This window comes from Mastigoproctus giganteus, chromosome 10, assembly GCF_048544385.1.
Source record: "Mastigoproctus giganteus isolate SK-2022 chromosome 10, ASM4854438v1, whole genome shotgun sequence".
Taxonomy (NCBI): Eukaryota; Metazoa; Arthropoda; class Arachnida; order Uropygi; family Thelyphonidae; genus Mastigoproctus; species Mastigoproctus giganteus.
Genome location: NC_143584.1, coordinates 193310212 through 193337961, shown reverse-complemented (window position 1 = coordinate 193337961; position 27750 = coordinate 193310212). Strand labels below are relative to the sequence as shown.

Here is a 27750-nt window from a genome sequence, read left to right as displayed (position 1 = left end):
GTATTTTTAAAAATTTTATATTTAATTTCTTTGAAATAAAACTTACATGAATAAACTTATTTTTCATTTTTATGTTAGTAGCCATTGCTGATTTTGAGGGGAAAGTAATTACTCCGGAGTCTTATCAAGCAATTAAGAAAAACTGTAAATCAGATGTAAATATTGATACCATATATAGTGGCCTCTATACATTACTGAAAGCAGCACTTCGATTACCAGAGTCATCTTTAAAAGTAGAGGTAAAATTATTTGGATAATTTGTAAATTTTTTCAATTATTTATTTAATTGGTAACAGTAAAAATTAATATTTAGTGGAGATGTGTACATTTTATTTCTGTTAGTTGCTTCCAGATGTACAGTCATATCCAAAGTGCATTAAGTCTATAGAAGTGTGTTTTCATATGCCAATTTGCATGTTCTCTGGAGTGAAAAACCTGAATAACTCATGAGAAGGAACCCTACATGCTGTGCCTGATATTGAAGAGGACTTCAGAAATTCCTCCAATTGCCAATGGGAATTGAATCCAGACCTCTCCAAACAAGTAACAGATAGTATTGTGCCAACTAGGTTGCCATGGAGGGTGGAGCTTTTTATACAGGGTGTCTCAAAAATCCACGGCATAACTTCAGGAATTAGTTCCTCATATGTAGATAATAAAAATATTTTATATCAACATAGTTCCGGATGTGCTTGGTTTCCGAATTTTGAAGATCTGTGACACTTAACCGTTCACATCACCTTATAGTAATTGTTCAAAATGTCCACCTTCTGCCTAAATACGGGCCTCACATCAGTGTCTCATGGACTCGCGAAAACGATGCCAAATCCCTGGCATGTTTTGTATTGTCTCACAACCTGCCACAATTCGATTGCGGAGAGTTTCCACATCAGTCGAATACACCAATGACTTTAAATGGCCTACAAGAAGAAATCTAGTGGGTTTAAATCAGTGAGCGTGGAGGCCAGGCAGATGGTACACCTCTACCTATCCACCAATCAGGAAACCTTCAATTCAGGTAATTGTGGGCTAGGTGGCATAAATGTACAGGAGCACCATCGTGCACGAAGTGTGCTTATCACCCATGAGAGATAAGACATTCCAGTTAATAACTCGGGAACCAAGCATTTCCAAAACTATGTTGATATAAAATATGTTTATTGTCTACATATAAGGAACTCATTCCTGAAGTTATGCCGTGTATTTTTGAGACACCCTGCATAAATTATTTATACAAATAAAGAATATTAATATAAAATAATTAATATTTTATATAAATTATATTAATAAATATAATAGCATTAGCATTAGTAGAAGCATATGATGCAAGAAAGCAAGCTTATGCAGCATCAGCCAAAAAAAAAAACATGCTCCCATTTCACCCCTCCTTTCGTTCCAAGTACCTGTCCAGCTCAGCCTTAAATTTATTTAGGCTATCAACTTCCAGAACAAAGGATGGAAGTCTGTTCCACCAACCAACCACCCGCTGGCTAAAGGCAAACTTCCGCACATCTATCCTACTTCTGTCTTTTCTCAATTTGAATTTATGCCCTCTCAAATGATTATTCTGAGCAAGAGGAAGAATTTCATCAGCATTGAGCATGTTCAAACCATTCAAAGCTTTATACACCTCAATCAGATCACCTTGCAGGTGCCTAGTCTCCAGACACTGTAATTTGCAAAATTTAAACCTTTCTTCATAAGAGCAACCCTTTGTTCCATTCACTAATCTTGTTGCCCTTCTCTGTACTCGTTCCAACAGCTCTACATCCTTCTTAAAATGAGGCCTCCAGACCTGTATGCAGTACTCAAGGTGTGGCCTGACCATTGCCTTATATAAGGGGATAATCACCTCCTTATCTTACGAATATTGCTCTTACGAAGAAAGGCTTAAGTTTTGCAAATTACAGTGTCTGGAGACTAGGCACCAGCGAGGTGATCAGATAGAGGTGTATAAAGCCTTGAATGGTTTAAGCATGCTCAATGCTGATGGGATTCTTCCTCTAGCTCAGAAAAATCACCTGAGAGGGCATAAATTCAAATTGAGGAAAGACAGATGTAGGATAGACGTGCGGAAATTTGCCTTTAGCCAGCGGGTGGTTGGTTGGTGGAACAGACTTCCATCCCTTGTGGTGGAGGTTGATAGCCTAAATAAGTTTAAGGCTCAGCTGGACAGGTATTTTGAATGAACAGAGGGGTGAAGTGGAAGTGGTTTTTTTTTTTTTTTTTTTTTGGCTGATGCTGCATAAGCTTGCTTTCTTGCATCAAATGCCTCTACTAATGCTAATGCTAATCCCTGCTAGAAAAATTCATGTATATCATTGACAAGACCATATGAGCTACTCTTGCAGACCGTCTGCACTGCTCAGAAAACTTCATATCTGCCTACACAAAGGCGCCTCCGTAGTCGGGTGGGCAGGAGCAGCAGTGCGTAGCACACGCTTCTTGATTAGACCGGGGTTCGAGCCCATGACCACCAAATACAGAGGATGCGGAAAGGTCAGGGAATGACCACCGCATATCCCTGGGTACAATATGGCCTTAGTTGCTAATGCTCCTAAAAACCAAATAACAACAACAGCCTGCACAATTACCCCCAGGTCCTTTTCATTCTCTACAATTGTCAGTGTAGTACCACAGAGTCGATACGTCACTCTGGGGTTGCTGCTTCCCTTATGTAGTACTTGACATTTGTCAATGTTAAACTTCATTTGCCATCTGCCAGCCCATCTGCTCAACTTTTCTAGATCCTGTTGCAGCAGCTTACTGTCATTAGTGTCCTTAACAACCCTGCCAACCTTCGTATCATCTGCAAACTTGAACATTAAGCTTGATATACCATCATCAATATCATTTATAAATACAGAAAACAACAATGGACCGAATACTGAACCCTGAGGGACTCCACTAATAACATTAGTCCCCGATGAGCAGTGTCCATTGATTACAACTCTCTGTCTTCTCCCACTCAACCATCCCTTTATCCATAGCAGCAGTTTGCCTTCAATGCCACACTGCTCCAATTTGTGCAGCAGTCTTCCATGTGCAACAGTATCAAAAGCCTTTCTAAGATCCAAATATATGATATCAAAGTTATTCCCTGCATCCAGTTCTTTTGTGACCACATCATAGTATCCAATCAAATTGGTCAGGCGAGACATTCCCTTAACAAAACCATGCTGTGTCCGAGTTATAACTGAAGTCTCGTCTAGATGATCCTGCAGTGCTTCTTTAACTAGTGTCTCCATTAATTTTCCTAGAACAGAAGTTAAACTAACAGGTCTATAATTACTTGTGTTGCCCTTTGATCCTCCTTTGTGAATTGGGGTCACATTTGCACATCTCCAGTTCATGGGTACCTCCCCTGAGTCCAAAGAAGCTGTCATAATTATGGCTAAGGATTTGCTTACTTCCTTTGCTGCCTCCTTTAATATAACTGGATAGATGCCGTCCACCCCAGGTGCTTTTTTTATGTTTATCTTCAACAATTTCTCCTCCACGTTCCTCTCAGTTATTACGAAATCATCCAGCTTACTGCCAGAGTTTAACTCACCTCTGGCATTCCCTTTCCTGAATAACTCCTCATGGGTGAATGTAGATGCAAAATACTCATTTAGTTTGTTAGCCACCTGAGCAGGATCATCAACAGTTGAACCATCAATATCCAGTGGACCAATCTGATTGACTCCTTTCCTTCTAGAGTTTACATAGGTAAAGGACTCTTTGTTGTTTTTCTTTGCATCCTGTGCCAAGAATTTCTTATAATCTGCCTTTGCCTGCCTAATCTCCTTTGTGACTTGGTTACAGACCAGCTTATATCTATCGTAGGCTTCCATGTCACCTATTAATTTATATGTATCCCATGCATTTTTCTTCTCTGCCACATGTCTCATTAGTTCATCTGACATCCATTTAGGCCAAAACCTTGAACAATATTTCTTAGTAGGTATGTAAAGCCTAGTAGCTTCCAAGATAAATTCTTTGAATGCTTCCCATTTTGAATTTGCTGTTGGTAACATCATCAGTTTGTTCCACCGTATAGAATTTAAATACTGTCTCAGACCACCGTAGTCACCTTTACGAAACAAAAACCCTTCCCTTTACCCTTGATGGTAGTTACCTATTTGAGTAAATCCCATTTCAGCACACCGTGATCACTGTCACCTAGTGGTTCCTTTATCTGCAGATTCTTAATGCATGAAGAAACACTACTGATAATCAGATCAAGAGTATTACTCCCTCTAGTTGTCTTTCGAACATGTTGCTATAGAAAACAGTCATATAATAAATCCGCAAAAAGTCTTGCTAGTGTGCGAGTGACCAACCCACAAGTTCCAGTCAATATCTGGAAAGTTAAAATCCCCCATTATAAGACATTCTGATTTATTGGCCCACTCTATTTCTCTGCACAATTGCTCATTATACTCATCAAATTCATTAGGCCTGTAACACACACCTACTCTCTTCGTTTCCCAGTGCTTATGTCACACTAAACAGACTGAACATTGTATTGTCCACCAACATCAGTTGGATGCACTTCCTTAGGTTTTATGTGTTTCTTAACTATTAGCATAACTCCTCCTCCCTCCCTTCCTGTCCTGTCTATCCTTTCTTTACACATTGTACTCCTCAATTTCCAATTCTGCACTGCTTATATCTGTGTGACACTATGTCTCTGATATCCCAACAATATCTGCCGTTGATGTCTTGACTAGCACTTCAAGCTCATCAAATTTATTAACTATACTCCTAGCATTGGTGTATATGCAAGTATACATCTGTTTCTACTCTTAGTTACCCTAACATAACCATGTATTTACTTGTTCCACTATGGCTCCCAGCAGTCCAGGAAATCTCCATTACCTTGTTTTCCAGGCTGCTGCCCATTCTAATAGAAGCAGTGCAAGAATCACTTTTGCCTCTGCCTGCAGCCACTGTTAACCTTTTAGTCTGTGTATCCCCCCCCAAGCTAGCAATTTTTGGGAATTTCTGGCATTTCATGTAACACTCATTTTTTAGTGAAGTATGGTAAAGAAATATATAGGTATTACTGATGGAATATATATAGGTATCCTTTGGTGTCCCTTGGTTGATGAATACAATTACAAGTTTAAAGATTTTTGAAAAACATGACGTCACATTGGGTTTAGCGCTTTTCAGCTATATTTGGGTCATGTTTCAAGTACACCCAAAGATTTGCAGTTGGAATTGATTGCACTCTCAAAAGACAATGTTCTGAAGTCTATTTGTCAGCAAGAAGAAATCCCATTGATATATGGAAAATTGCTTTTGAATATCCACTACTGTGCCTGCTCATCATTACTCTCTTGCTTTGGCACAAATATTGTTGTGAATCAACATTTTCATGTATGACTATAATTAAGATGTGCCAGCAATCACAGATGACAAACACTCACCTGGAATATGCTGGAGCTGAACATCAAGTTCTTAGTTCAGAATAAACAGTCAAAAAAATTTCTCATCAAACTGTTTGTCTCTTCATGTTTTTGAAAATTTTAGTAAATGTGAATAATTACAATGTTTTTATATAAAAGTAAATAGGTTATTTTAACTTCCTCAGTTTTTCTTAAAATATTAGTAATATAAAGAAATTAAGTATTTTTTTGTGTATACATAATGAGAAATATATATATATATATATATTTATATATTTATTTTGAAATAATAAAATAATACGTAAAATAAATAATATGAGGAAGAGTAAAAATAAAAATAAAGAGATGACTGTGAATGTAAGTGGCTGCATATGCAATATTCAACAACGAATACACAATATCAGACGATTGCACTGCTAATACTGCTCTATATTCAATTTATTTTCTGTTATCTACTTTATCTCTCTCTCTCTTTGGCAGCAGTCTGGTGTTTAGCGGTTAGTGCTTAAGCATTCCTGTTTTTCAGTTACCACATTAGGGCCTCCATAATGTGTTGTTGTTGCTTCGGCAGGCTGGCATTTTAATGAATGTCTGTTGTTGTCCACCGTGGTAATTTTCCTTACTTTCAAAATGCAGTAATATTTGTGGCTGTTGTATCCAAGGGCCCTTTGACAAGATCGAATACAATGGTCATTTATTATTTGTTCCTTGCACTGTTTGTCCTATATCTATTTTTCTTTTGTGGTTGGTTTATTTCACACTTTTTTTTGGCCTTGGATGGTCAGGCGGGCCAGTCCAAATTTGTTATTTATTGGCTATATTTGCCTTTTATTTAATATTTTCAAAATTTTTAGATACATATTCCTTCCACTCTCCTTTCTTTTTCTACTTCTGTCTTTGTTTATTTGTTTCTTTGCTCTTTTTTCCACACTTTTTACATATTTCATCTTTATTACCCATTATGCTGTGTGTATGTCTATATATATATATATATATATATATATATAAATATATAATTTTTGGCCTGATTGGATTAATATTTGGCATTGGCAAAATGATATGGTCATTATCAAATGTGGTTTGTAACTGCTTTACTGGCCAAGCAATGTGTAGTGGAGCCCTTCTAACATAAAAATAATCATGTCCAAACATTCTCTTGCCTATCCTCCTCAGAGGGTAGGAATCATAGTGTCAGAGAATATCACAGTATCATTAGCCATAAGGTATACCAAAATTCCTCTACAGACCCAAACCAAATGGTAAAATGTGACAGTTAGAGGGAAGTTTATCAATAACATGTAGAGGTTGATGTTACCCACACACAACATTTATGGGTATTAACACTGCTTTTTGGTTGTATATGAGTCTCATTGGTCCAAAAGATGTTCCAAGGATGCATGTGGTTCACACCCCTCATAGCCAGAAACTGTAGAAAGTCCACTATATATTTATTGTGGTTAATATAGATATGCGTTTATGTGATGATATATAGTTCAAAGTAACATTTGCATACATCTTGAAAGGTCTTTATGTCTGCTAAAGCTGATATTGGGAAGCTGTACCAAGAGTTGCAATATTTTGAACTAGCAGGAAGCTAATTATAGGGAAATAGTCTCAAATAACTTAAAGGGGTGTAGCAGGTTGAAAATTGTATACAAGAACACTTAGTCTTAATTGTGTCTGCAGTAGTGTCAGGAGCATTGTCAATAAAATCAGTGAATTTGAACTCATGGTTAGAATACAACTAATGTTGACTTAGTACGACTAATGGAAACATGATGACACTCAGAAATAGGGAATGATGAGTTTCACTCTCGTAAGTACTATGGTATGTACCAACTCTTCTTAAAACAGCAAAGATGTCTTTACTTATGCAAACACTAGAAGGAAGGGATGGATCAAATTGGTCTACTTGATATCAATGGTTTGACTGTTGATGATCCTGCTCAGGTTGCTGACAAACAATGAGAATTTTGCATCTACGTTCACACATGAGGAATTCTTTAAGGAAGTGGAGGCCAGATGTTTAGCAGACTCTAACAAGGAGCTAAATGATTTGTAATAACTGAAAGGAAATTGGAAGGGAAATTGTTGAAGTTAAACATAAGAAAGGAACCTGGGTAGATGGGATCTCTCCAGTTATATTAAGTGAAGCAGTGAAGGAAGTAAGCAAACACTTAGCCATAATTATGAGAGCATCCTTGGGTTGAGGGGAAGTCCCTATGACTGGAGATGTGCAAATATATTCCCAATTCACAAAGGGGGATAAAAGAGTGACACGAATAATTACGGACCTGATAGTTTAACTTCTGTTCCGGGGAAAATAATGGAGTTACTAGTTAAAGAAGTAATTCAGAATCATCTAGAAAAGGATGCAGTTATACTTTAGACACAGCATGGGTTTGTCTGACCAATTTGATTGGATACTATGATGTAGTCACAAAGAAACTAGGCGCCTCTAGCCAGGTGGGAAGGAGCAGCAGTGCGTAGCACACGCTTCTTGATTAGACCGGGGTTCAAGCCCATCACCACCAGATGAGGACAGGTCAGGGAATGACCACCGCATATCCCCAGAGCAATATGGCCTTAGTTGCTAATGCTCCTAAAAACCAAATAACAAACAAACAACACAAAGAAACTGGATGCAAAAATTAATTTTGATATCATATGCTTGGATTTCAGGAAAGCTTTTGATACTGGTGTACATAAAAGACTTCTGTATAAATTGGAGCAGTGTGGCATTAAGGGTAACTATGGATAAAGGGATGGTTGAGTGGGAGAAGACAAAGTGGTAATCAATGGGCACTACTGTTCGTGAACTAATGTTATTAGCAGAGTGCCCCCATCCAAGGTTCAGTGTTGGGCCCATTGTTGTTTTCTGTATTTAATAGTAATATTGATGAGGATATATCAGGCATAATGTCTAAGTTTGCAGATGCTACGAAGGTTGGTGGGGTTGTTAATGACAGTACACTACTGCAACAGGATCTAGAAAAGATGGGCTGAGAGGTGGTAACTGAAGTTTAATATTGACAAATGCAAAGTACTGCATATGGGTAGCAGTAATCTCAGAGTAACTGTGCAGTACTATACTCAGGATATTTTAGAGTGAAAAAGACCTGGGGGTAATTGTGCAGTCAGATATGAAGTTTTCTGAGCAGTGCAGACCGTCTGCTAGAGCAGCTCATGCGTCTTGTCAATGATATATAGGAATTTTGCTAGCAGGAATAAGAAGGTGACCATCCCCTTGTATAAGGCAATGGTCAGGTCCCACCTTGAGTACTGCATACAGGTCTGGAGGCCTCATTTTAGGAAGGATATAGATTTGCTGGAACAAGTACAGAGAAGGACAACTAGATTGGTGAGGCAAACAAAGGGGGGTGCTCTTACTGAAGTCTTTCTTGGCTTCAGTTGTGCAAATGACAGTGTCTGGAGACTAGGCACCTCTGTAATGATCTGATTGAGGCATTTAAGGCTTTGAGCAAGTTCAGTGCTGATGGGATTCTTCCTCTTGCTCAGATTATGCACCTGAGGAGGCATGAATTCAAATTGAGGAAGATGGTTGCAGGATAGTTGTGCAGAGTTTGCCTTTAGCCATTGAATCGTTGGTTGCTGCAACAAACTTGCATTTGTCATTGTGGAAGTTGACAGCTTAAATAAATTCAAGGAAGAACTAGACAAACTATTAGAGGGAATGGATAGGTGAAATGGGATCTGATTTTCTTTTTTTTTTTTGGCTGATGCTATATAAATTTGCTTTCTTGCCTCATATGCCACTACTAATGCTAACTCTCCATGGGAAACAATATTTTTAAATTACAGTAGAATCATATTAAGAAGTTTTCGAGAGGAGTGGAGGTTTAGAACGTCTTACGAGGGAAAACTTCTTAGAAGGGAAAATTATCTCAGGATATGATATATTAACTGCACAAATAAGAATGAAAAGATATGCATACATAAGTTAAAGATTATTTTTAAGTACTATTTCATAATCTATAAATATTTTATTCTGCCTATGGGAAACATTTTTAAACTCAGGATTTCTAATTCCTTAACATTCTATTTATTAAACTCATTACCAAATTGGAAATAGTTGGAAATACTTATAGTTGGCAAACTTATAGTTGGAAGGATGAACTCCACAGCAGTTCATCCTTCCAACTATAACCTTTCAAATTAGAAATATATAATATAATTAGTATAATCGGTATTTAATTTTTATACTCATGTAATGAGTATAACATAATCAGTATAATTATTAATTAATGTGTGTAGCATTAAAATAAAACTGCCAAGGAGGGAAGAATAATTAGAGTCACAATGCTAGATAGACAAAAATACGATTATTCTTAAGAATTACCAAAAATACTAATGGAAACTACAGAAATAAATAAAATATTATTAATTCAGCTTTCATCATACCTTAAAAGATCACAATTACAATAAGACACAGCAACAATCCACTAAGTAAAGAACTGTTCAGAACTTCCCAGCAAATTCTTCATGTTGTCGATGCTATCCAATTATGGATATAAATGGAAACAATTGCAGTATGTCACTTCCATTAAATCAAAATGTTTATACTAAAAAGGTTTTAGAGCTGAAAGCCTCAGACTACAGAAAATTCACTAATCAAACAAGTTAGTGCATAGCATCATTTTAGTGATGGTCTACTTATAAATAGCAGAGAAGGCATAATTAAAATAGCAGAAGACTATATAGAGAATTATACAAGGAGCGAGGGAATGATGCCAGCAGTGGGGAAGATGGATCACAAATTAGTAACACATATGACATACCCAATATCCTTCCTGATGAGGTAGAACATGCATTGAAGAAAATGAAGAATCAGAAAGCCCTGGAGGGAGATGAAGTTACTGTAGAGTTGTTAAAATTGGGAGAAAGAGACATGACACAGAAACTGGCAAGACTCTTCACAAAATGCATTAGAAAAGGTGTCACACGTAAGGAGTGGAATAATGAAATCATACTTTTGCTGCACAAGAAAGGAGATAAATCAGAAATTGGAAATTATAGACCAATTAGTTTGTTATCCCACATCTATAAGTTGTTTGCAAGGAGCAATACTAATAGATTAGAAAGAATACTTGATGGGAATCAACCGAAAGAGCAAGCTGGCTTTAGGACAGGATTGTCAACTATGGATCACCTTCTTGTAATATCATAGCAATTGGAGAAAGCAAATGAATATAAAACACCATTATGCCTGGCATTTGTGGATTATGAAAAGACATTTAACTTCATACAGCATAAGGCAATGTTTCGGGCACTGGAAAGACAAGGCATAGATACCCCATATATTATGATTGTGAAGAAAATATGAGAACGCTACCTCCTTTATTAAACTAGACAAAGACAGTAGCAAATTTGAGAAAGGAGTTCGACAAGGAGACACAATATCTCCGAAGTTGTTTACTGCTACCCTTGAGGAAGCTTTCAGAAGATTAGACTGGTCGCAGAAAGGAAGCAATGTGAATGGAGAGTACCTAAACCATTTACGATTTGCAGATGACATTGATCATAGGCCATGATCCAAAAGAATTGGAGGAAAAGCTTAATCAATTATGCAGAGTAAGTAAGGATTTTGGACTAAAGATGAATATGGCTAAAACAAAAGTAGTGATGAACAAGTATGCCACAGAAAGGGATATAATCATTGAAGGAGCAGTAATTGAAAAGGTGGAGTCATATATTTTTCTGGGACAAGTCATTAGCTATAATAATGATAAATGGCTGGAAGTCAAGAGAAGAATAAATTTTGGATGGATAGCATTCAGGAAATATAGTTACATACTGAGAAGCAATATCGCAATTTGTCTGAAACGTAAAATGATGAACCAATGTATACTCACCACCACGACTTATGGAAGTGAAACTTGTGCACTCACCAAAAGAATGGAAGAGAAGCTGAGAACTACACAGCAAAGAATGGAATGAATTATTATGTTAGGAATCAGACTGTTAGATAAGAAGAGAAACACATGAATAAGGCAACAAATTCAAGTAAAGGATATTCTTATCAAAACTAAAGAACTAAAATGGTCTTGGGCAGGACACATAGCTCGAAGACATGATGACAGATGGACTAAGAAAATAACAAAATAGTACCCAAGAAGTGCTAGAAGAAAACCTAGAAGACAACAATGGAGATGGACAGATGAAATTCACAAGTTTGTGGGTAGTAAATGGATGGCCATTGCACAAAACAGAAGGAACTGGAAAGTTGTTGGAGAGGTCTTCATGCTGAAGTGGATTGAAAATGGCCGATGATGATTTTAGTTCATAGTAAATCAACAAAATAGGTGATATGGCATATTTTTTGTTACATCTTATATTGTGAATGCCTTCACGAGTTGCCCTGATATGGCACTATCAATAACCTCGAATAAGCAATGCTTCGCCAGTGGAGAAGACTAATGTTACTTATTCTCAGCGGATACCACCATCCACACCCTGGGTGGTGGTGTCTGCTTTCTCTGTCCATCTTCTCCACTGGTGAAGCGTTGTTTATTCAGGGTAGTGCAATATCAAGGCAACTCGTTGTGAAGGCATTCACAATATGAGATGTAATAAAAACAATAACATTTCCACTACTTGGTTGATTTATAGCGAACTAAAATGATGCTATGCACTAACTTGTTTGATTACAATAATGTCTATATTGTTTAATATTTTTTTATATAAAAATAAAGAATTTCTATATTTAAAAACATATTAAGTGGGAAAACATCGTTATAATAATACACTGTGCATTCTTTATCACGTACTTTTTATACGATAACGCGTTTTACTTGGGAAACTTCTTATGCAAGAAAATAATACATTGCAATATACAGAGTTAATAATGGGAATTAAGAAACCAAACCTAATCAGGGGAAAAGTTCTTATGCGGGAATTTCTTATCCCGGTTCTACTGTAATTTTAAAATTTTAAATGAGTTAGATAATAATTATGTGTATCAGCATGTTAGGAAAAATACTAGGATAAAGAATAGTCTCGACCTCATCAGTCGTGAAGCAGTTGATATAAAGCTGACAGTATAGGAACCATTAGTATGAAGTGATCACATGGTTCTAAGTTGGAAGATGAAGAAAAGAGGTTGCAGTTGTTAAAGGTAAAGGCACTTTGACAGTTTAAGACATTGGCCTCTCTCAACTAGGCATTTAGCACAGGGATGGTGAATACTTTAGTACATTTAATATTAGAAATTATCAACTATCTTTAAAGCAGAAGTCACATATACCATTAAGAAAATATAGCACGGTCACACTCTTATGTTACCTTTTGGAACTTTATGCCTTTCATTTCCATATGTTCTAGGTTGGAATTCATGGCCCACAGATCCTGAGGGCATGGGCATGCTAGAAGGTAGACTGTGCTCATTATGCACACCATAAATTATAAAGCAAAGAAGATGCAGCTTGTCGGTTGCACTAGTTGTGAGAAGTAAATTGTTTGATGATTTCCCCCTCTGGAATTTTTGGAAGTTGAGATATAAGCAATTTTATATCAGCTTCCAAAAACACTTAATATAGGGTGCTTTTTGCTATTTCAAATTCAGTACTTCTTCATACATTATATCTGCAGTTCTAAACTCGAATTTGTAATGTACAATAATGAAAATTAAAACAGGAAATAAACTCATTTAAATTTTTTTTTAAGGTATTTAAAGATGATCTTCGAGAACTCAAGTAAGTTATCTCTATTTCTTAAGTTCCTCTATCTCATCTCTAATTATTTTACTTAACTGTTTAATTAAAATCATTAAAAATAACTACTGTATAATTTCAGAATTCCAGAGGACTTTATTACAGATCTGACCAGTGTGGTATATGGTTCACGGTAAGTTTTGACATTGATAATTACTAAATTAAGGAAAATAATTCTAATTTTTATTTTAGTCTTATTTTTATAATTTCTGTTTTGTTCCACTGCTAGTGTAATATATACAGTAAACTCCATTACAGGAAATACACTGGTGTGAAAAAGTTAATTTGCAACCATAAAATATGAGATATCAAGAAAAATTCATTGCTTTTTTCACATTCCACAATCTTCCCAAATGGGAATGCATCATGATAACTTTCAAGACTGAGCTCTGTAAAGAACATACAACTGTGTAAAGAGAGTACAGTTATGTAATGATATGGGGGGGGGGATAATTTAATTATTCCTTCTTCTATTTATATTTTTTATTATTATTAATGACCTTATTTTAATCTATCCCTTAGCTATTTCTTTCCCCCTTTTTCTTGGAACCATAAAGGCTGTTGTTGCTATTTTTTTTATTCCTTTAAACAGGGGGGTCCTCACTTCCCTTCCAAGACCCACAAGCTATCTACTGCGCAGTTAATCGGCACCCTTCTTACTCACTCCTTTGTCATTAAGGTTTTTTTGTATCAGAAGATCCAAGTTGGAGAAAATACTAATTTTCTCTTATTTGTGTTATTATCTCCCCGTGCTAGAATAGTTCCCGTGACTTACAGTTAATGCTTGGTGTCAATATCACACATAAAGCTCATGATAAAACAAACTAGATTTATTTACTTGTTTATACAAGATATTTACACACACTATATAATTCATAATATCCAATTTCTTACAACTAATTATTAATATACAAGGGGTGATTCAATTAAGTTTCACCTTCATCCTATATACTCTAGAGAGGAATGTTCTACAGAATAAATATTATACACTGTTATTACTAGTTATACATTCCATAAACTTGACCCTTTTCAGGTTTAACAACTTTCCTTATTTTTCAGATACTTCTAATCACAGATGAGTAACACTCACACACTTTCTTTCTCTCTTTTTCCCTAGTTAGTGACTCTAATTTATATCACTTACGATAGTGTTCATCTGGTTTCAGTTCTTTACTGACTGTCCTGTCCATTACTTTTTCTTTCGTTTATTTCTTTATAACACCGTTTCTGTTAATAAATATTCTACATAAACTTACTTGCTTTCCTTTTCTACCACCTGGATGAGTTTTCCTTCTTTGCTTCTTCCGCTATTTCCTAGCTGGACTTGGCCACCGCAAACTCGCTAGATGTGCTCCCGGCTCAACCTCAGACTTTCCTATTGCGCACAGGATCTTCCTCCAGGACTGTTGCTTTTTTTTCCTCAGTGGATAACTCGAACGACCTTCCTTACTCTGACCCTTCCGCCTTTTTTTTTTGCTATTATTCTACCCACTATACTTCCATTTTTTTCGGAACTTTCTATATGCGCTTCCCGCACTCCCAAAAATATCTTTCCGCCACTCTCACGCCTCTCCCCGGAATTTCCTCCGGATCCTTCCTTCCAGGCTTCGGGACTCAGACTTTCGGGCTCTCCCTCCGTCTTCTTCCTGCATCCGAGTTTTGTTTTCAACTCTCCCTTACTTTTCGTCCAATCATATTTTTCTCTTCCTCTTCATCTTTAATTTCATTCGCTTATTTTTTTTTTCTCGTCGTCCGGACCCGCGTCTGGTAGGTCGAGCTCCCTTCTTTGTGTCGAGAACATCCGGGCACTAAGCAATCTGTGGAACTATCTTTGGGATGCCCGCTACCACTTACCTCTTCCGTCACGCTTCCTTCCAAGACACCGCCTGTGAAATTATTGAGAGTGCCTCCCGTGTCGGCCTGTTTGGATTTTGTTTACCGCTTGAACACGGTGAGCTCTCTGATCTGGGTCATCCCTTTGGATGGAGTACCGAACCACTTTAGGGGTGTGGGCGTTCTTTTGTCCCCCGCTACCGTCAGTAGGCCATAGCCCTTTTTCTGTACACACGAACTGTGTCAAACTGGCCTACCCATTGTATCACAGTCCGGTCAGCGCCCCCCCTGCTGTTAAGCTAATCTCTCAGTATTGAAAGGTGCACCGCACAAGCAAATCAGCTGAGTGCTTATCTGTTAAAAACATTAGATATTGTAAATTATAAATTCCTAAAAATATATGTAAGAATAGTTCTTACAGATAAAGTTGGTCTTGGTATGAACCACAATGCTATTATCCAACTTTTCGGCCATTGTAGTACTGATTAGTACCTCCTCAGTAGAAGTATAATTAAAATTGAATCTGAGAACTAAGAATTTTCCTCATTCATACTGTGTTGGGCAAACTTTTTGATTTTAGGTCAACTGTAAGTTGTTTGGAGTTAAAAAAATTCGTTAAATTTGAAATCTAATAAGATAAAATATAAATAAAATAAATAAAGACTAAACATATTAAAAAATAATTATAAAATTAAGTTGGAAAATAATTCTAATAGTTACGTTGGAAATTAATTACTGAAAACAAATTCAACGTTAGCAGATGATATAATGACAAAGATTCATTAAATTTATAATAATAAATTTAATGAATTTATTTAATAAATAAATTTATGTAATTCAGTAATTATTTTGCTTCACCTTATAGAAAATTTAAGTGTAAGTTGGTACAATTGACTTTGATTGTTTGGGATGAGCAACGTTTTCAGGAGCAGCTAAGTGAAACTTTATTTATTGCTTTTTTATAACTTTATTTAAAATTAGTAGTGTAGTAATTATTTGTCATTCTCTGATTAAGTTGGTGCATTTATTCTTCACTTTTTTAAGATTTTTTCATTCTCCACTGTCCTGAGTGTAGTACTATACAGTTGATAAGTTACTCTGGGCTTACTGCTAGCCATATGCAACTACCATTTCTCAGCCCATCGACCTAACTTTCCTAGATCTTGTTGCAACAGTTCAACTTGATTATTTATTATTATTATTAAATCTGTTTATTAGTTGTAAGGCTTGCCCCAAATGCAACTTCTGGCTAGGAGAGCTACAGATATACACAATAACAATAAACATTCATTACCACCCTACCAACTTTTGTATCATTTGCAAACTTAGACATTAAACCTGATATACCTTCATCAGTATCATTAATAAATATTGAAAACAACAATGGGCCCAGCACCAAAGCAATATGTTCCTATTACGATTTATGGATGCACGATTGTTGTCAGTTAGATACACGATCCTTTGGCTGACCTGCACCTGGGTGTTTTCATGGTGAGAAGAGTTAATCATTTGGATTGAGGATATTGCTCTGGTGACCAAGGAGGGACAGAATCAAATAAAAATGAAAAATAGTAATAAACAGATTTTCATTCTTCGTGCCCACTCACTTCTGGTTGTTCATCAATATAAAGTAATACAAAAACATTTTAAAAATCAGACACCTTGAGGATTGATGGATGCTGTATTTTAATGAGGTATGCTTAGTTACTGAACAGTTTTGGAAAAGCACATTTCAATGAACATTAAGCAAAATATCTGGACTTCTCTACATCTGAAAACATTTATGATGATTATTCCCGAAACGAAAAACCAACGGTTTCATTCCAGGAATAAGCTAAACACACAAAAAATATAAATAAAGTAATCTAAAGATAATGATAAAAGGTATTGCTGGCAGCTACAAATGCAAACAACTCCCCGACCTGCTAAATGCAAACAAATGACAACAAAGTCACAGTAAATGTTGTCATGTATTGCAATGTCAGTTCCAAGTGCATGCCTAATACAGCACCAGGCAGAATATCGATGACTGTGCCACAGATAAAAATCACTTCTGCATTAGAGAATAAGATAAAAATTAATTATTCTTAAGGAATAATTATAACAAGGTATGTGCAGTCCTTATCAATTTAGATGACATTTTGATTTTATTAATTAGGGTAGAGAAATTCAATCAATTTCTCAATTACTTAATAATTTAATTCATCATTTGATATATTTCCATTTAATTAATCAGTTGCTTAATCATTTAATTTCTCTTAAGCAAGAAAAATTATTTAAAAAACTACAGAACAAAAATTAGTAATGACTGGACTCACTTTGTAAAGAATTAAGAACAAATTGAATTTTTCCCATTAACATTAAAAAATTATTTTAAGTTATTGACATAATTTTTCTTCTTACATAGAAACTTACATGATCCATACATAAGCTGATGCCATACTTTTTGATTTTGAAAAAAGTCCAAAATTTCTTGAAGTGTATTTGAGTGTCTACAGTAGTTTTGTTTTTCTGCCTTATGCTCTGCACACTTTTAATGGAATGTAGTTCATCCAGAATCAAATGGGCTTTTTCCCAGTATTCTATAAATGAGGAAGATTGTTAGTTCTGGGAGTCAAATTTCATATACCTGACTCCCCATGTGAGGAGGTACCAATCAGCACTGAAATGGCTATCTGGGAATGGGGGAGGGCAGTTTTACATTAACCTGGATAATTGTCAGCATTCACTATCCTGTTTCATTTGGTGTGCCTATATTTATTAACAGTTGTTGAACTTAAGGCTTGTGCCCAAGATATAAACTTGTGTTCTCTGAAGGTTATGAGACATCAGCACATCTGTGCATTTTAATCTTAATTAAGACTTGTTGGCTGCATAAAGTCAGGACTTGGTGCAGAAAACCTAGGACTTTTCTCTAGGAGGGGTATTAAGTAAATACAGAGTCTCCTTTCCTGAGGACTTTCTTATAGAGTGCCTTAAAATTATTGTTCTAATGGCTGGTGAGAACTCAAAAGAGAACTGCCTAGCTATTATCTTTCTGTAATATTTTATTATTAGGGTCAGATAACCATCATCTTGAGATACAACTCTTTGCTGACCTTAAACATCAGGAGACACCTCTCCTGTCTCCTTAATTCATCATAAACTTGAAATTCTCATTCTTGGTACATTTAAAGCTCTGGCCACCTCAGCATGTGATTTTACCGTCATCCTGCCAGTGGCCATCAACTGCCAGTCTGAGTGTTCCAGCTATTTACACTATATTTTAAAGAAAGAGTAAACCTAATCAATATATTATGTACTGCATTAGATTAGAAAAGAGTGATGCTTCTGTAGTGAATGCCTTTACAGCCTGTTGTATGTTCCAGAGTTTAAAATCATATTCTGATGTAAAATTCAGATTTATCATGTTAAATTTTGTGGCAAATACAAAAATAAGCAACTGTGGTGCAGTTATACCAGAGTTGCTTATCTTTGTACTCTTTCAGTCTTTCTTTAGGTATAGCCTCCAGACCTGAATAACACATTATTCAACAGCAAGATATAATTGGGTCTTGCTGTTGACATTTATAATGCAACAATAACATCCTCCCTTCATCTAGGGAGGATGTTATTGTTGATTATGTTATTTATGTTGATTAGTTGAGGATGTTATTAAAATATAACTGCCATTTCTCTCACCATCAGTGAAGGCTGCCCAAACTATTCTAAAGAAGCTTACTTCTGTTGCTAATTCCCAATGTTCTGGCAGTTGCAAATTTTATATTTGCACCTGTTTATTTTCTTGATGATATCATTCAGAAAATCAGAAGGGTGGCCCAGCATTGAACTTTGAGGGAACCCACCAACTACCCTCTGCCCTTCTATTCATCCATCCTTCAGTCCATCTGTCTTGCTCATGATCTCTGTACTTTCCTACTTCTACAATACCTCCCACATGGGGATTGTTCTACAAGCATCCTAAATTTACTTTACTGTTTGCTTTTAACTCAACTATCTGTGTATTATTTATTCTAAGAGTCTATTTCATTGGAACAACCCTTGTACTATTGACAGAAACATAAGTATACAGTATATTTCAGTTTTGTTGTTTATATGTACATATACTTCCTTCACTGATCTGACAGCTGAGGTCAAGCGACTGCTGAATACAGTTATTGATTGCATTCCTGTCAGAATGATTAATGTACCTATGTAGTTACACCACAGTATAAACATAACACATATACACCGATGAGCCAAAACATTATGATCAGCGAGTCATTATGCAAATCGAAGCAACTGGAAGTGAACTACTGTGCGTGCACGAGTCGGGACTCTGTATAAAAAACACCTGATACTGAGCTCCGTTAATCAGTGTTACTCTTGTTCTTCAGGTGGGAAAGGCAGCGGACTTAACCAAGTTTGGCAAAGGCCAAATTGTAATGGCCAGACGACTGGGTCAGAGCATATCCGAAATGGCACAGCTGGTGGGATTCTCATGGTCAGCCGTGGTTAGTACCTACCAAAAGTGGTCCGAGGAGGGGGAACCCACGAATCGCCGGAAAGGTGTTGGACGACCTCGGCTCATCAATGCTTGAGGTGAGCGAAGGCTCTCCTGGATGGTACGTGGCAACAGAAGGGCAACTAGAAAATTACCAGCGAGTTGTGCCACAACTCGCTGTTAATTAGAATGCTCGTGACGGGAGTAATGTGTCACAACACACACAGTACATCGAACCCTGCTGAAAATGGGGCTGCGTAGCCACAGGCACTCTTGAATGCCTATGCTAACCGCGGTTCACCTACAATGGGCACGCGAGCACCAAAACTGGATCTTGAGTGATTGGAAGAAGGTCGTCTGGTCAGATGAATCACATTTCCTGTTGCACATGTGGATGGCTGGGTACATGTGCATCATTTACCTGGGGATGTGATGGCACCTGGATGCACCGTGGGACAAAAACAAGTTGGTGGTGGCGGTGTCATGCTTTGGGCAATGTTCCTCATGAAAAGAGTGCCCGGCGCATGGATCACTGGACCGTGGGTCCAGTGATCCATGGACCATTTCAGCAGGATAATGCGCCATGCCACACCGCCCGGATTGTTCGAGACTGGTTGCGGAACACGAAGAAGATTTCCAGGTATTGCCCTGGCCTCCAAATTCCCCAGGATTTCAGTCCCATCGAGCATCTGTGGTTTGTGTTGGAACAGCAACTCTGATCTGCGGAGTCTCGACCACGGACCTTACAGGAGTTAAAGGATCTGCTGGTTATGCATTGGTACCAGATACCACAAGACACGTTTAGAAATTTTGTAGCGTCCATGCCTTGCCGGGTACGAGCTGTTTTGGCTGCACGTGGAGGATCAACATCATATTAGGTAGGTGGTCATAATGTTTTGGTTCATCGGTGTATATTGTATGTGTATGAAAAATAGTCATGTGGCAGCATTATAAAATTTTAAAATTGGAATATATTAACTCTGCCCACATATGGCTACTCATATTACAAAATAAAGCATGTATAACCTAGAGTAATAAAAGATTTATCACATTTTAATAAAAAATCAGTTCACATTATGGTTTCTGAAGCCAACCTGAAAAGCTGTTTAAATTTTATAATTACAGAAGAGCAGCTATAGAGAAAAGTATCCTGGATAAAGAACCTCATTTACCTACAGTAGAGAAACTGAGATGGAGAGTGGATGTGAACATTTCCTCCAGGTTTGTTTTGTTTGTTTATTTCATTATATTGCTAACTTTTTTTAAGAGATTGTTCTTTTTGAGATTATTCTTGTTAGTATGTCATGCTTATATTCAGAAGCATTTTATCATTTTGTGTTTTAAGCAGTGGGGTGTAGATTGCAGCATAAAAGGTACTGAAAGAAACACTATGTTGAATACAGTGGACTTTTCATTTGTGACTTGGAGTTACATTCCAGAAGGATTGACAGTAAAATGTGTTGGGAGACTGGTGAAATTTATAGGAAAAATGAGTTTGTTTCCAAGATCAAAAATATACACAAAAATTATTAGTCACTGTTAATTAAAACAATTTTGTTCATGACTATTACATTATATACAAACAGATTAAATATACACACACTGGCCAAAAAAAAAAATATGAACCTTTATTCAGTATTGAATTGGGATGTCTTTGTTTTTAAAAACAGCAAGTGTGCATGGCATGGATTCTCTAAGGGGTTTTAGCAAGTTTTGGTCTATGCAACCATTCTTCCAGCAAAATATTGTGCAGCTGCAACAAAATTGAAGGAGGAGGACTTCATTGCTAAAGAGCCCTCTTCAGTATATTTCATGCATTCTCAATAGGATTGAGATCAGGTGAAAGTGGGGTCAGAAGATAGTGGAAATCCATGTCATGTTCTCCGAATCATTCTTGCACAATTCTGACATGATGCATTATTGCATTGTCATCCATAAAGGGCCATCACCTTTGGGATAAAAGTGTAACATTGTAGTAGATCTGATACAAAATTCAAATACTCCTGGATGACATTTGATCTTCTAGCAGTATCAAATGTCATCCAGGGAGGGAGTACTTGAATTTTGGGAGCACTTAATGAGGTCCTTGCCACACTCTCTGCCTACCATCAGTGCAAAACAAAGTGTATTGTGATTCTTCTGACCACATGACTTTCTTCTATTGTTCCACTGTCTAGTCACGATGTTCTTGGCACCACTGCAAGCAGATATTTTGTTTTTCACTGAAACAAGTGGCTTCTGAAGAGGCAAATGACTGCCAATACCCAAAATATTCAATTCCCTGCATATTGTCCCTCTGTATAAGGCAATGGTCAGGCCATGCCTTGAGTACTGCGTACAGGTCTGGAGGCCTCATTTTAGGAAGGATGTAGATTTACTTGAGCGTGTACAGAGAAGGGCAACAAGATTGGTGAGGGGAATGAAGGGATCCTCTTACCAAGAGAGGCTTAAGTTCTGCAAATTGCAGTGGCTGGACACTAGGCAGTGATCTGATTGAGGTGTATAAGACCTTGAATGGGTTGAGCACGCTGAATTCTGATGGGATCCTTACACTTGTTCAGATTACGAACTTAAGGGGGCATAAATTCAAATTAAGAAAAGACAGATGTAGAATAGATGTGCGGAAATTTGCCTTTAGCCAGCGGGTGGTTAATTGCTGGAACAAACTTCCATCTGTCGTTGTGGAAGTTGATAGGTTGAATAAATTTAAGGAGGAACTGGACAGGCATTTGGAGGGAATGGTGTGATTTTTTTTTTTTTTTGGCCGATACTGCATAAGCTCATACACTTGCTTTCTTGCATCACATGCCACTACTGCTACTACTACTATATGGTATAGGTTGAAATAGGACATTTCCGGGCTTGGGTGAATTCAGATTTTTATTTACTGTACACTGGATATCCTGTTTTACCATAGAGTCCTCAGAGTATGATGGCTTCACTCTTGAAGTAAGTACTGTTTTTCTGTCACATTTATGCTTTTGAGATGTGAAAGAATCACTTGCTTTTCAGTCATTAAAAATCTTTGAGATGGATGCTTTTAAGAAACCAGTTATGTCTTTCATTTCTTTGACCATGGCTCCTGCTAAATGTGCATCCACAATAAAACCTTCAAAGTCTGATAGATCATGTGTTTTCCCCATTCTGGCCGCAGGTTACTGCAGCCAAACAGCTTGTGCAGTCTTTATACTTAATGAGGCAACATGTCATCATCCTACTTCACAGTTTATTGCATCTATTTGCATTCACATTTCTTCTGTGTTTTAATACAAGGGTTTGTTTTTTTTTGGCAAATCAAAAAAAAGCATACCAGAGGAGGAAGGAAGAGGAAATACAATAACTAAAGGCAGAGCTCAACATCTCATACTAGGAGGCCAGAAAAGCAGTAAAACCAACAAGTAGCAATAAAGGAACATGCTGAAAAGAAATGTTCAATCGGGAACCAAATGGAAATGTCTGTACCACCGAAAGAGTTGTTCACTCCCATCGCCTGCTACTTACTGAGCTCAGAAAAACCAGCACAGAAATCTCAGTCAGTTGCCATTTGCCTCTAATCGATTGGAGCAAATGGGAAGGAAACTCCACATGGGGGACAAAATTTTTAAATCAACCAGATGATTGCTATTTGTATCAACATGTCAGTGAAAAAAAAAAGTTACCTACATGGGTGGTAGAGGCTGACAGTTTGGGGAAATTCAAAGGTGAACTGGATAATTAACTATGGGAGGAGGGAAACACATAGGTTGTCTATTTATTTTTCTAAAATTATTATTATTTGATTTTTATTCTTGTTATTTTATTTTTTATTTCATTTTTATTCTTGTTATTTTATTTTACTTTTTATTTTATTTCATTTTATTATTATTATTTTTTGGCTAGTGCAGCATAAGCCATAGGCTTCTTTGCCCAGTGTGGCCATTGCTAATACTAATTCCAATATCGGTACCTCCTAATGCTCCAGCATTACAAAAAATTGAGCATTAAAGTAACAGTACCAAAAACATCTGCCAGTGGCAGTACGAGAAAAATGTCAAAACGAAGGCAGTATCTGATGACTCAGTTTTGGAGCTTTTTGCGGAGCAGAAAATGGACACAGGACGGTGTCCATACTTCCTCAAAAGAGATAAATCAAAGACTGGTAAAAGTAAGCCTTCAACACTTTGGAAGCTGACCAACGGATTCACCAAGCCCACATAATGGCTAAATTCTTACAGTGGAATTGTCGTGGATTCTGGTGAAATGCAGAAGACATCAAGGCACTACTGCAAATGCATGAACCATCTTGCTTTTGCTTACAGGAAACTTACCTAAGGCAAATGATGACCCTAGTGTGCTTAATATTACTATTATTTGTAAGGATAATGGTAATTTGTGTGAGGTAAGAGGAGTCATATGCTCGCTGACAACAACAAATTCTCCTTTCTAAATATGGGAGCACCACCGTCGATGACAAATCACAGGTTTGTGTTTAGCCACTCCCTACTTCTTGAATTGTGGATTGCCCTGCTCATGGAGGAGTCACAATCCTCACGGGCAATAAGATCCATTTTTAGCCTTTACAACTTACAACCAGCATAGAGGCTGTAGCAATTTGCCTTACAGTGGGGTTTTTATTAACTGTCTGTTCTATTTATTTGCCACCTGGCACTGACATCCCCCCAGAAAGACTAATGATCTTGTTATACAATTGCTCTCCTCTTCTTGGAGATTTTAATGAACATAACATCCTGTGGGGTGGTGCTGACATCAGTGGCAAGGGATGAACCATAGAGTATATGCTCACTGACAACAAATTCTGCCTTCTAAATGTGGGAACACGACTGTCAATGACAAATCACAGGTCTGTGTGTAGCTATACCTGCTTCTTCCCCCCTCCAGAAGTTATTTCTAAGTTTTTTTTTTAATTTATATGTAAGTGATTTTTAAATGGCCAGGTTTCACTGTGTGTTAGCAATTAGCTGTGTTGCATAGCATCCAGGGTTTTATATTTGTTTTGTACTTCCACTTTCCTTACATTCAAGTTGTGGGGTTATCCAGTTTAGTTTTAATTTCATAGAACAGGTATGGGGAAAGTACAACTGCTCCCTTTCCCATTCCAATTATTTGTACTTTCTCTCTGCAGACTAATTTTATATAGACATAATACAATAAAAATGTGAATTAGAGTACCATAAAAACTGGTGCATTATGGAGTGAGTGGCCAATGCAACAAATATTGTCAAAGAAACACAAGACTATAGTGATGTGCAAATAAATTGTAAAATTGTTATAAACATATAAAGAAAAATCTTACTGTACAATTTTACAGCAAGTAATTACAGTTGAACCTCTCTTTAATGAACTTCCATATAGCAAAGTTTTTCTATTTATGGAATTTTTTTGATTTCCTTTTGGTCATTACATTGAAAATAGTTCCCTTGTAATGAAGAAAATTACCATGTAACAAAGGTATTTTGAGAGACCCGGGTATGCATTGTTGACACCTCTGCCCTTTAGGCAATAGAGCTGATGCTGTAAAAAGTGCAGATTAAGAGCTAAAAGGATTAAAAATTAATCATTTTAGCTTTTAAAGAGCCAAAGAGTTTAATTTTTAATATCACAAATTAAGAACTAAAACATTACACAATTTAGTGGTGCTCTTAAAACCTATACAACCACCTCTACTGTACCGAGAAGTCGTGCTGGTCTACTGCTATCTGTGTGTCCACAGCCATTGTCAAAAATTAAGGCATATTCTCGACACAGACATTGGCTCTGGAAAACCTGTTTTATATTGTAAGCGCCTTATTAGAGAATTAGGAGGGAGTGATTTCCTTTTATCCCGGAAATTAATCTGTTGTTTCACAGAAATGAGTCATCAACACTTTTGTTAAATTTCGCCTGTCTCTGTTTACATGGCAGGTAATAGTGGTCCCTAAATCAGTTTTGTTTAGCTGCTGTGCAAGTAACCATACAATGTCTAAGAGGAAATCCTTGAGTGTAGTGGAAAAAAGAGGAGTTCTTAACAGTGTAGATCCGGACATTTTAAAAAAAAAAACAAAAAAAAAATCACTTTAAAATTTGGTATCCCTGCCAATAGCGTGTCAACCATTTCTCAAACTGTTTGAGGAAACGGGACCCAGTCAGAATTGTGCGAAATTATGCCTGTATGAAGGTGTAGATGAAGCCGTCTTTAAGTGGATGAAGTTGATTTGAGACCAAAACATGCTGATATCAGGGCCATTAATAAAAGAAAAGGCTAAGTACGCATCTTTTCTGGGGCATAAAACATTCCAAGTCAGTTCTGATTGGCTGGACAAATTTAAAAAGTGACATGGTTTACTTGAAAAAATTATTTCTGGTGAAAGTGGAGTTGTAATCAAAGAAGACTATACCCATTGGAAAGAAACAGTTTTGAAAAATATTATGGAGGACTACAAGCCCAAAGATATATTCAATATTGATGAAACAGGTCTATTTTTTTAAATGTTTGTTGAACAAGACACTGACATTTAAATGTGATAAATGTTTAGGTGGTAAAAATAGTAAGGAGAGAATTACAGTCTTGGTTGTTATAAATATATTTGAAAATGAAAAACTGAAGGTTTTGGTAATAGGTAAACCCCAATGTTTCAAAGGGGTAAAGTCATTAGAATTGGACTACAACTACAACAAAAAATCTTGGATGACAAGTGAAATTTTTGAATAGTGGATTTTAAATTTCAATAGAATGATGACAGAAGAAAACAGAAAAATTGTTGATTGTCAACAACTGCCCTTCCCATCTTCACTCAGTAATTTTGAAACTTACACAAGTATGAAGCTTGTTTTCTCCCTCTGAATACCTCATCTAAACTGCAGCCAATGGACCAAGGCATTATCAAGAATTTGAAAATGCACCATTGAAGGCACATACTAAAAAAATTATACTGAGAATAGAAACCAACCAGCCTATAGATTTGTGGATGTGCATTTGGCAAAAGTGTGAAGTCAAGATGTGATGGAAACAACGATTAAGAATTGTTTCGCAAAAGTACATTTTAAAATGCCAGTTAACGGTGATGAACTACTACAAGATATTGAGCAATTTTGAGAAGAACTCCAAGTGAGAGGTTTGATCAGTGGAAATATTGTTCTTGATAAATTTTTAGGAGCTGATAATGATGTCATAGCAGTTGAATATCCGAGTGACTCTGACATTTTGGAGAGTATTCAAAGAACTAGTGACAATATCACTGGTGAGTTGGATGAAAATGAAGGCAATGAGGGCAATAACCTTCCAAATATGAAATGTTGGCAGCATTTGAAACTTTCCATCAACGCCTTCACTGTGAAGAAAATGTGCCACAAAATATATTTGAGTGTTTAAACAAATGCAAACATTTTTATGAATGATGTACAGTAAAATTCAGTGTGCAACAAAAAATAACCAAATATTTTATGAAATAATTCTTAAAAGTGTACTAATATATTGTGCACATCATATAAGTAGTCATTTCTTAATATGTATGTATTAATAAATTAATTGTTTAAAACTTAGAAAATATATTCATTCCCACTTATTTCTGATTTATTTCCCATCTTTTACTATATTTCTGAATGTTTAATTATAGTATTTTTCATTGTTGAAAAAGTTGTATTTCTTTATGATGAAATTTCTGTTTAATGAATTTTTTCAAGCAAATGATTGATTTCATTATATAGAGGTCTGACCATACAGTAGGTGAAATTTAAAGCAAAATTTAATATTTTTTTCTTATGACTAATAGTTATGTTGTAATTCTGTAGCAAATTATGTTACATTATGATGGTAGGCTTATGGCTTATAATTCTGCCTTACTAATTAGAAAAGAGATGTTAATTTAAATTTTCCAGACTTTTCCAAATTCTCAAACATCTGTAACTTTTAAATTAACATCAGTCAGTGAGATTTAGTGATTTGATACTGTCTATAAGCATATAAATTTATTTTTATAGTGTTCTTAGTAGAGTTCTAGAGCCAGTAATTCTGATGGAGATGACATCCACCGATGGAAGTATACGGACTTTTGAGGTAACAAACAAGATTTCTCTGATAAATAGCAGATGATATCATAAATATCAATGAGGAAAGATGAAAAAAAAGTGCATACTAGTATGAGGCAGTCACAGAAAAATGCTAGTTAGAGTAGCTGGTGAAAGTACTAGTCTGTTGAAATGCTAGAAGGTAGGCAGGCTGTAGAAATCAAAAGGACTTTTCAGCCTGCATAATGTAAAATTATGCGCCTGTACAACAGAAAATGTTGGCTGATGTTTCAAAATACTTCTGACGGAATATAACACAGAGGAA

At 36.4% G+C, this 27750-nt stretch overlaps 1 protein-coding gene across 1 annotated transcript in view; it reads left to right on the top strand.

Moving 5' to 3' along the window:
* The window catches only part of LSm-4 (COMM domain containing 5 Like Sm protein 4), a 58919-nt gene that overhangs the window by 11980 nt on the left and 19189 nt on the right, over positions 1-27750 (top strand). The window contains exons 2-6 of the mRNA XM_090383452.1: positions 79-239; positions 13080-13108; positions 13209-13259; positions 20568-20663; positions 27399-27474. Coding sequence (XP_090239578.1) covers positions 79-239; positions 13080-13108; positions 13209-13259; positions 20568-20663; positions 27399-27474 — 413 coding nt within the window. The remainder of the gene's footprint in view (positions 1-78; positions 240-13079; positions 13109-13208; positions 13260-20567; positions 20664-27398; positions 27475-27750) is intronic.